The sequence below is a fragment of the Periplaneta americana genome, chromosome 1, assembly GCF_040183065.1.
Source record: "Periplaneta americana isolate PAMFEO1 chromosome 1, P.americana_PAMFEO1_priV1, whole genome shotgun sequence".
Taxonomy (NCBI): domain Eukaryota; kingdom Metazoa; phylum Arthropoda; class Insecta; order Blattodea; family Blattidae; genus Periplaneta; species Periplaneta americana.
Window position 1 is genome coordinate 210,723,062 of NC_091117.1, and position 12,020 is coordinate 210,735,081.

At 35.8% G+C, this 12,020-nt stretch overlaps 1 protein-coding gene across 1 annotated transcript in view; it reads right to left on the bottom strand.

Moving 5' to 3' along the window:
* LOC138707512 (UDP-glucosyltransferase 2-like) overlaps positions 1 to 12,020 on the bottom strand; it is a 40,306-nt gene that overhangs the window by 4,408 nt on the left and 23,878 nt on the right. Inside the window, exons 4-5 of the mRNA XM_069837041.1 lie at positions 7,758 to 7,986; positions 1,038 to 1,257 (exon numbers count right to left, since the gene is read on the bottom strand). Coding sequence (XP_069693142.1) covers positions 1,038 to 1,257; positions 7,758 to 7,986 — 449 coding nt within the window. The remainder of the gene's footprint in view (positions 1 to 1,037; positions 1,258 to 7,757; positions 7,987 to 12,020) is intronic.

The window sequence follows — 12,020 nt, forward strand, 5'->3', positions numbered from 1 at the left end:
GTAAATTCTTTTGTTGCTACAGCCAAGCCGAGCCGAGCGGAGTGGGAAGTATTAATCGTCCAAAAATATGCAGCCTTCAGTTTGTAGTAGTGTGTGAATATTTCATATACATATTGTTTACCTAGGCCTATATGGTTTTGTTGTTAATATATTAAATATATTGTTGCAATTTTTGCTCATACATCTCCCTGATGTCAGCTATGTTAATATTATATGAATTATTCATATTAAATATTTCACCGTTACAAGTCATTTTTAAGGAAACATGCTGTGGAAAAGTTTTTGGTTTTATTCTATTGGAATTTTAGAATATGTGTGATTGGTATCGTGAAAAACAGATTCCTATAATGTCATGCGAAAATCATTTGTTGGTGATATCTTAAAATACAAATCAAGTAGTTTTACTTCTCAAGTGAGTTCAGCAGTACAGTATATTTAAATTGATTACTTTACAAATTTAATTCAATTCTACTAATCACTAAATTTTATAGTATGATTCTTCTTTTCATTTATATTATTATAGTTGTATTATGATTTTTCTTTTTATTTATTTTATTGTAATTGTATTACTGGTGGTGTGATGGCCTAAACTTCACCAGAATAAATAAATAATAGACTAAATAAATAAATAAATAAACGAACAAACGAACGAACGAACAAACGAACAAACGAACACAAACAAAGAAACAAACACTAACTAACTAACTAACTAACTAACTAACTAACTAACTAACTAACTAACTAACTAACTAACTAACTAACTAACTAACTAACTAACTAACTAACTAACTTTTCTACAATACTTTCCTTCTCTGAACACGTAAGCACGAATGGTCGTATCTCTATCTCTCCAAAAATACGTTAGAAACTTTCGTAAATTCGGCGAATGTTTTCAGTAGGGTTGTACTTCCTTCCAGACTGCCGCTGTCACTGTTCCCTCCCACTTCAGTACCGCGCTCGACTAGTCAGCACTAAACTCCTCAGAGGATGACAGTACATCCGCTAATAAATGTTGATATTAATACAAAATAGTTTACCTGTGATTTCTGGTAATTTCTTTCACCGCTGACAGAACGTCCTCCTTCGTGAGTGAGTTATAGTCGAGTTTCACTGCGATGCCCCTCTCTAACATTATTCTCATGTTTGCATGTTGATCCAAGATGAAAGGCATTCCTATAATCGGCACCTCCCGGTATATCGCTTCCATCATGCTCAGTCTTCCACAGTGAGTTATGAAAATCCTGATGTTTGGATGAGCTGCAACAGGGTAAAACACAACCCCGGGCCATAAGCTTGAAACGGTAGAACCAAAAAGGTGTACTAGTATGGCCGTCAAATTACCCATAGTTCATATCTTTTTCCGGTGTGTTTATCAGCTGTTTTGTTCATATTATTACGATTACAAATTGTTTCGTGTTGTGAATATTTCAAAAGTGTAGTCAAGTTCAGCAGGTGTTATTTTTTTATAAGTAAGCTAATATTCTGTTCGACTCACCTGTAGAATATGACCGTTGATATGTCCCCCTATGCTTTAACATATGAAGGAGTGCCAACATCCTTCATGATAAGAGAAAGAATGTGGAAATGAAGTGTTCAGTCCATGTCACAACCATAACACTTTTAATAAATATACATTGATATAATAATCTGCTAGTAGTCCTGTTACCTCCAGATCCTTTCTAATCCGTTTACGTATGACCAAAACCTATAGTATCAATTTGATATTTGGCAATTGGCGTATTTCGCGGTGGATTATGGGGCGTAAAAGGTGTAGTTTGACGTCATATCCATCGCACCGGTTTCAAGCATATTTGGGTTGAAGTATTCCCTCCTTTCTTTTTATCATCTCAGGTAAAAGATCATGCGTTATTTTGAACAATTTTAAAAATTCTAAAGTCACACCAAATAATATTGATATTATTACATTATATTTATTATGTTCCGTATATCTTACATCAGCATTGTAACTTCGATATCTGAAAGGAGTAAATTTTATACAAAAACATATTTATTAGTAAGACAAACTAAGCAGATCAATTTAAATTAAAAAAAAAAAAAGCAGGCCATCGGTGGTTGAATTTGGAGACATTTTGCTAATTCTTTTCCGCACTTTTTCCCTTGGTCTTCATGTTTTAAGATAATATAGTGCGTGGCATATACAGGTTGGGCACAAAGTCCCGTTACCCATATAAATACCTAAAATATGCATACAATTTATATAATTCCAGTCATAACGCAAACATACATCCACTGGAAAGTTTTCTTTTCTCAATCGTACTACCAGGGACTTGAATGCTTTACCGGCAGACTTACTAAAGGCTTTACCAATAACCAAAATGTATTTAAAAATAGGCTTAAAGACTTTACTAATAGACGGTAGTAACTATTTAAAGGGGGTAATTGATATCTCGGTATTTGAAGTGTTCTATCAGTGAGGAAGTATGTTGTGTCAGTGAAGTATGTAGTGTCAGTGAAGTCTACTGTGTAAGTGAAGTGTGTTGGTGTCAGTGAAGTGGCTGTGCAAAGTATTTGAACAGTGAAATGGTTAGAAGTGTTAGTGAAATCAGATAGACTCAGTGCAGTGAGTGAGTTGACAGCGAAATAAGTGTAGTGCCGAAAGGTACTTGTGTAGGTATGAACCTGTCACACTCGTGGGTCTTAGTTCGAACTTAGGGTTAAGATACAAATTAGATTTACTTTAAATGTTATTTTAAGTGACCATGCTTCATTTAATTTGGGATGCTCGTTATTATTATTATTATTATTATTATTATTATTATTATTATTATTATTATTATTAATTTTTTTTATTAGTTGTGTTTATTATTAATTGTCATTATAGGAGTGTAATTAGTTACCACTGCCACCGGGTATATACCCATTTGCAGTGTGAATACATACATACATACACACATACATACATACATACATACATACATACACACACACATACATACATACATACATACATACATACATACACACATACATACTTTACACTAACTGTGTGTCATAAGTGTTCAAAGGGTCAGTATGTCCTCCATGATTCCCCTCACAAAATAATGCGTCACCAAGTTCGGTGTGACATTCGCCTCAGCATCGCTGGTGTAATCTATTGGAAAGCATGTCGCACGGCGCCTCTCAATTCATTAATGGCGTCGTACCGTTCTTATGCAACAATGCTCTCGATGAAACACCACAGCGCATTGTCACAGGTTATGAGGTCAGGGCTAGGAGGTGGCCAATCGAGAGGAACTAGTTAGATGGGTGACCGACGACCAATCCATCGTTCTGGAAACCTGTGACAATGCATGGAACAGTACGACACCATTCATGAACTGAAGACCATTGTGAGACGCGCTTTCCAACAGATTACACCAGTAATGCTGAGGTGAATGTCACACCGAACCTGGCGATGCATTATTTTGTGAGGTGAATGATGGAGGACATAGTGACTCTTTGGACATTTAGGACACACAATTACTGTAAAGTGGATGTATGTCTGCAATATGACTGTTATTACATGAATAGTGTGTATATTTGAGGTATTTATAGGGACTAATGGGACTTTATACCCAGCCTATAGAACTTAACCGGAATTATAAACGGTCGTAGCGCGCTGGTTTAGTGGGGAGATCCGACAGCTCTCTCGCAAAGGAGAAAAACGAATGTGTGGTGAATGACGGTCTTTAGGGACATAGTCCGATACATATAATGCACTGGTAAGAGGTAATAAAAAAGTTATGTTGAACTTACCATTTATCAAAGCATATGTTCAAAATCAAGTTCACCTTTATGGATGCAAGAATCATATCGGAGAAACTAACAGATATACAGGCAAAAATATGTTGTAGGTTTGCATGCGTTGCATGAGGGAGGCGGACACCCGAAGGGGAATTGAAGCAACTGTCTGACATTAACGGTTTTTCATTTTCCTTACGTCAAGCACTTAAATAAAATGATATACAGTACAAGATTACAAACTAATGTTTAGTATGTGTAACGAAGAAAGCAATGAACAAAAAAACATAGGACACATTATCACAACCTAAAATTAACTGTCTTCAGAATGTCTCTGCGGCAGAGTTTCAAAATCAGGAATTATGTCACTTACTGCCAGTCGTAGTTGATCACGAAGGTATTTGTTTGTCAGTCGTGATCTAAATTTGATTTTTACTATTTTCATTGTTGAAAATAATTTTTCACAAACGTAAGTTGTAGCGAACATGGCTTCAACAGAGCAAGCGAAAGAACGAAGCTTCAAATATTTATTTTTTGCCAAAGATTTGAAAAGTTCAACACTTGTCAAGTCCTTACATCTAGCTTTCATTTAACATCACATTGTAAATATGTGAATTTAAATTGAAGATCTAACCGCATTATTCGTACATCTGCTGAAAAAGGATCGACGTACAGCGATGATGATGATGATGATGATGATAATAATAATAATAATAATAATAATAATAATAACAATAAAAATAATAATAATAATAATAATAATAACAACACTTAACCTTTTAATGTTTCATCAGTAACATGTAGTAACCTATAATGCCGTTTTATGTTATACAACCGTTTTCCTCGTAATACTTGTGAATAAATCATACATTTAATATTCTCATCATATTGTCAGCAAAAAATGCATCCTCCCATCCTACTTGAAACTTTCGTTTTTATAGAGGTACATGGTTTCGAAAGAGACATTGCGACGATACGCCACTCGCAGGTCAGAGACAAATACAAGTGGAACGGAGTTTGACTGCAGTGAGTGAGAGGGTGGGGGTTGTAAGTAGGAAGCAAGGGAAATGCACTGCGAGCCACAATGTGCTCGTGAGTCGCATTTTCGCCGCGGCTGGTCTAGTATATACAGTCGCGAAGCTCAATACGTAGTAAATATGCAAACATTAGATAGTTGCTCACCACTAGGATCGCTAATATCGCCTCATTACAGGCAATGCAAAATAGTACCGTCACAGTCTATTGTTTCTAGCACCCTCAAAACTCAAGCTTCGTGACTGTATATAGTAGACTGTGGTAGCACTCTATGCAAAATTTTCTACCTATTTTTCTCCTTAGCAAAAAACATGTCCGTACAGTACCTCTGAGACGGTATCAGTAACTAATTCTCGCATCAAGAAATTATAAACCTGATCCCATTTTGTCGTAAATATGGTGACGGCTTGAACAGTAATGTTCATACTTGCTGAAAACCTGGAACTCGGTAAAAAAAAGTTAAAGGCCCATTCACAATGAAAATTAAACATAACCGTAATATAAATAAAGCTCGGAACTTGGGGACTTGTGTGTCGTGTGCATGAGTAAGGTTACAGGTACAACGTACACAAAGCTCACGCTGCAAGTGCTCAGGGACAGTCGTGTGTACTAAGAAAGTGATCACATCGAACGACAAGAAGACGGACGAGGGAATTGTGTCATGACGAAGCCAATGACATTCAGAGAATTACAGGAAAACTTTTGTTTAAGGAATTAGAAAATACGTGTTATTCGAATGGGTATTATAGAAGTTTGAAAATACATTTTTTAAACTTTAGGTACAGAATTTCGTGGAGGACTTCGGAGGACATACATTATTTTCTTCGAATGGAGAGTTTATATTTTTTAAGTTGTGCCACACGTAAACTAGAGGCTGGAAACGGTGAAAGACATTGCAGTCTCTTAAATCGGTGGAAAATTTGTCCACAGCCATAGAACAAGTCGTAGAGGTATCTGTCCTAGTAGTGACACAAATTGAAAACTATTTTCGAGAAAAATTTGGATATACTTATCTTTCTCAGATACTATATCAGCTAGCAACTGCTGAAAATCGAATAGAAAACAGTAACAGTGAAAACATTCAGTACTTTAAGTTTGTTCCCGTCACTTCATGTGAAGTGGAAATAAGTTTCTCTCGTTTAAAATTATGTTTAACTAACAGGCGAAGAAGTTATGGGCTCGAAAATCTTCGAATGTACGTAGTCATACACTGTAATAAAATGTACAGAGCAGAACAGTAAATTTGATATATTTCTCGTGTTTATTTTCATTATACGTATGCTGTAAAATTACGTGTTTCAACCTACTATAATACCTATCAATACGTTGTTACAGCCAGAAACTAATTTTATAGCAGACCTGACAGTACCTCCGTGTTGGAAGCGGGAGTTGTTGACATGGAAGTCCAGTCGCTTAGCCTTGTGCAAAGGCACAAGTCCCCAAGTTCCGAGCTTTGAATATAAACACAGAAGTTTGCGCCCAGGCTATCACATGGGATCATTCACAATGATTCACATAAACACTGACATTAACATTGCCGTTAGACGTTAACATGAAAGTTTGCAAACTCCGAACTTTCATGCTTATGCTTACGTGATTTGCAAACAGAACACAATCGTTGAGCGCTGAAGTATACGATAGAATATGAGGAAATGGCGTCGTTGTTATGTTTCCATGATTACCAAGTATGTTTGGTGTTATGTTTATGTTCCCAACGTAAATGATGGTATGACTTCTTGATTTTACCGTAACGTTTACATTCTTAAGTTAACGCTTATGTTGTGTTTAATTTTCATTGTGAATGAACCTTAAGAATCCCAAAGCATATACAGGGACATCACTTTATTTTTACCAACATTTTTAACATTAACCTGGCTATACTCGGAAACACTGTTTCCCCCTTCCATTACAGGAGTTTGATGTTACTAGTGCAATATGTAAACAAATAATTTTACTAGGTATAGGAGAAGAGAAAAGTAGTGTATCCATTTATGTTGTAGGGAAATACGATATTACGATTTTCAGTTTGATCATCACTTTTACGGAATTTATCAAAATACAGTAGAGTAGTAACATTTTTTTTCAAAAACTCAACTTTTCAGGCGGCTATGTTCGTTATGTAATGTCTACTTTATTTAGCATATTAATTATTGATGTTATCATACAATATAGAGAGTGCATTTGAATTGAGGGGGGTCATAAGTAAAGGGCTGTAAGTGCACTTAAGTTACTTTTGAGAAAATGGGGTTTAAATATTTAAGCTTTCGTAAAATCGGTGAAATTTTTTATTTAAATTTTAATGTGTGATGCGATTAAAATATCCCTTTGCCACTAAAATTTTAGATACTTTTGCTTACACTGGATGCACTTAACTCATGTTATTACAAATGTCACTAGCATTCCTTTGCTTCTAGCCACCTCAATTCAAAAAAGCTAATCTGAATTTTTAAACAAGTTGCTGAAAATGGTTGCCGTTCATTACAATGCAGGCTTCAATTCAGTACGCATATTATTAAAAACATTTTGAAGCATATTCTCTGAAATTGAATTTATCGTTTCTTGAATATAATTTTTTAGTACGATATTATTAATATAGGTTCTTTCTTCTATAGAAAACGCAATCATATTTATGAAACATACTATACACTGCAGTGTTTACTTCACTGCTTGAAGACTTCGAATGCAACAGCGGCCGTAAGTTTGTGTGTCTGACGGGAGCAAGGACATTAGTGAAGGGATGAGAGTGAAGTACATTCAGAAATGCAGGTACAATAAAAATGCAAGTTAAAATAAAATGATGTCCCTGTACAAGAAGACACTTACTGGTACGTTCAAAGGAGCTTAGAGCTTAGCATAATAAAACTGTATAATTTAAATTTTAATCTAAATTTAATTTTCCTCACGAAAGGCCTGAATTGATTATTAGGTGACATTTGGACTTAAAAGCAATCGCAAAAGAATACGTGTAGTAATATTCCTACCTAATACGCCATCTTGCGGAAACCAGTCACGCACAAAAACATTGGGCGGTACTGGAACTCCTGCGAGGTCATTACTTCCAGATTTCACAAGGATTCGCTGAGGTAAGGACGCGAAAACCTCTAGAAATGCCCTCACTTTCTCTTTGTGGATTCGTCCGAATTGCAGGTTCGTCCCCAGGCTGAGGAATATGAAGCCGTCTTTTGCTTCGTCCAAGATACGTTTCAGATCCTGTAACAGCAACGTAGCTAAATTTTACTTTCTTATCATACGAGGTATAATGGGAAAGTGCTATGAACGTTATGGGCTGCAAAACTCAAAGTCACAGAAATAAACTACAAGTTCCCTGTTTGCCTCTGGAGGGGTTTTACAATTAAATTTGTCCGGGAATAAAATAAATATAAAACAGAATAATTTATACTAAAGACTATATTATGTCATAATCTATACTAATAATAAATCTGTAGCCGAAATTTTTCTGGTAATTTTCGACTTTCCAAAAATAATTGGTCCTAACATATATAATTAATCACCCTGAAACCGAAAATCGCTTTTTTGAAATTTTTGTTTGTATGTCTGTCTGTCTGTCTGTCTGTCGGATTTCGATGAAAATTGGAATATAAATTAAGTTCGTTGTAACTTAGATTTTAGGCTATATGGCATTCAAAATACATTATTTAAAAGGGGGGTTATAAGGGGGCCTGAATTAAATAAATCGAAATATCTCGCTTATTATTGATTTTTGTGAAAAATATTACATAACAAAATTTTTTTCAAAAATAATTTCCGATAAGTCTTATTCCATGAAAAATTTTGATAGGACTGATATTTAATGAGATAAATGAGTTTTAAAATTAAAATAACTGCCATCTAAGGCCGTGTAATGAATTAAAAAGCAAATGACTTCGTCTATAAGGGGCCTTGGACAGCAACAATCGAAACCTATGAAAGATAGCCTATAGATAATGTTTCTGTGTTTGTATGAAGTAATATCGGAAGCTAAATTAACCGATTTGTATAATTAATTATTAATTCACCATTGGAAAGTGTAGTTTCTCTAGATGGACATAATGCTATAATGTTATTATAGTAACTTCTGAGTGAATTGAGGACAGGTAAGATTAAAATAGCTTCTTATGCACAGAAAACTTGATAGGCTATTCTGTACATTCGTTTCCTGTATTTCCTAAAATAATTTTTATGACCAAATGAGTGGTCTCTGGATCTAAATGATCGCATTTTAATTATGCAAATACAATTTAAATTAAGTAACATAATAAACGATTTATCCTTATATCAAACACGAATGTTCCCTGGATCAAATGTCCTATTTTAATTATGTAATTACTTTATATTTATTTCTAACGGGTGCAGCGGAGCGCACGGGTACGGCTAGTTTTAAAATATAGGCTAATACAAAATGGTGATTTACATATTGTAAAAGAAAAACTGACCAAATGCCATACCACTAGTGGAAGAGCGAAGACAATCTGCAATATTTTATAACATATGCCCGTTAAACAAATTAATCTGAAGACTTTCGGAGAGACTACCAACTATATTTCGTTCCATAATGTCTGACTGGACAAGTAAACATTGCCGGCAGAGGAGGAGAGAAATATAATTGCTATTCAGCCAATGGCAGAGGCCTCAATCCATGCTGGTCTTGAAGTTGGCCAAGGCAGAACGCCCAACTTCAAGTCAAGCGTGGAATGAAAACTCTTTGAACTCAACTATGTAAAAACGGGTCCAGTATCCATTTGGGGCTGTTGTAATTGTTTTGAGTTTCTTTCGGAAAATATTTAAAAAAAGCTGTTATTTAATAGTACATTATGCAACGAGCTGTAATGGTAGTAATTAAGACGCGAGTATGTTTGTTTATGAAACGAGCGCAAGCGAGTTTCATAATTTTCATACGAGCGTCTTAATTACCATTATAGGCAAGTTTCATACGACTTTTTATATGCTCGACCATATTTCTGACTTGAAATTATTCATAAGTATTCATGTTATTCTTATGTGACTGGGGAGCGAACTGACCTCGTGCAATCTCGTAAATTGTGAGATGTGCGCAGACGCGAAAGTATTGATTTTTTCCGAGGAACGAATGTCATTGACCTTGATATAATCTAGAGAATAACATGAAGATTAATCTTGATATAACCTGGAAATTGATTTAGAATTGAAAAACGAGATAACAAAGTGAATTTATTTGAATATTATTTACAATTAACGCTAATTATTATGGTAACAGAACATAACCTTCTGCGACAGTATTGGATTTCCAGCCTCCGTGACGTTTTGCTAATTGTCTTTCTATTGCATATCCGAGAATAATCGATACTTGCGGTTTTATAATGCTACAACGGTGATTCCTCATTGGCTGAACAACTGAACTATAATGAATAGGTGTGCTTTAATGAGGTGCATTAACCCTTTCCAGCCCAAATTAAATTGAAAATTAAAGAAAATATTTTGACATGAAGGAGAAACGCTGCCCGATAGTGTTTTGTTTCGGGATTTCAGGGGTGCCAGCTATCTTAAAAATAACTAAGAATATGGCTATGATAACATATGGGGTCATTTGGCATTTTACATGCATTCTCAGATCAGGTAAAGTGTATGATGATGGAATCATTGGGCTGGAAAAGGTTAAGGGGCTACTACCAGGTGTATAATTACTACATTTCGACATGGTCGAGCATAAAATAATAAATTTAATTGCATGTTCACAAAATGAAATTCATTATTTGTCTATCATACCGTACGTAGCTAACCTTTCCGAAAATGAATGATTCAAATTCCGTTTTGTCAAGTGATGATCAGAAATCAAGTTCTTTATAAATCCGTAGCTTTTAATTTCTGGCTGTTAATATGTTAACATCTTGATCTTACCAACTACTGTTCAAAGTGTTCAGTGTTCGAAAATTATTTCAGCGAGGAAGACCAAGGTTAGGTTGGGTTAGGTTAGGTTAGGTTAGGTCACGGTGGCTACGGGCGGCTTAGGACAACCCTTTGCTCGTCGGCCATACTGAGGCCTATTGTACACCCCTAATTGTATGGGATGAATGAGGAGGGTGTACCAGCCCACCGGCTGCATGTGACCCCTCACCCGCTCGGGGCCTCCTACCCTTCCCCGCTCTAAGTTCACACCGCCAAGATGACCAAGCAGCACAGGATCCATTCCATTGGCTCTTCCAAGGTGTCGAAGCGCCCTTGGAAGCGGTCTTAAGGAATGAATCCTGGAAGAGATATTGCGGAAGGTTGGGGACTCAAGAACGGTTTTGCGGAGAGGACGCCCCCTCCTGTAAGCGGACGAAGACATGCGTATTGATATGAATATGTCTATTGAACGAGATGAGAAAGATGAATGATATGATATGAAATCTAAATTCTTTTTTACACGGCGGGGGGGAAGGAAAAATGGACCGTGGCAATGAAAATTCCAACTCGGCATTTGCCTAAGTAACTGTGGAAAACCACGGAAAACCACAGTCAGGTTGGTCGGTTCGGGAATCGAACCACAGACATTCCGAATGCGAGTCCCATGCGATACGTATGAGCCAACTCTCTCGGTAAGGAAGACGAATCCAAAACGACAAAAGAACTGGAAATAGATTTGTGCGAGATCGTGCGTATTTGCTTGGTTTCCGCACAAAACCAATCCGCTGAAAGTCTAAAATTCCACATTCAGTATTCCCAACCTAACACAAATAAAATTTCCCTCTTCTTACCGCTTAAGTGACATATTGATTTTACTGCTCTAAGGCTCATTCACAATGAAAATTAAACATAACGTAAGCGTTAACATAAGAATATAAACGTTACGGTAAAATCAAGATCATTCACGATGGAAACATAAACATAACACCAAACATACTTGGTAACCATGGAAACATAACAACGACGCCATTTCCTCATTCTGTCGTATACTTCAGCGCTCCACGATAGTGTTCTGTTTGTAAATCACGTAAGCATAAGCATGAAAGTTTGGAGTTTGCAAACTTTCATGTTACGTCTTATGGTAATGTTTATGTCAATACTTATGTGAATCATTGTGAATGATCCCATTTGGTAGCTTGGGCGCAAACTTCTGTGTTTATGTTACGGTTGTGTTTAATTTTCATTGTGAATGGGCCTTTAGGCTTTTAACATATTATTTTTAGAGACGTTCAATATAGTAACAATTATAAATTGGAAACTTACCACTGCAATTTCACCTAAATTGCACTGTTAATTATTGTTTTTAAATATTCGCAAAAATT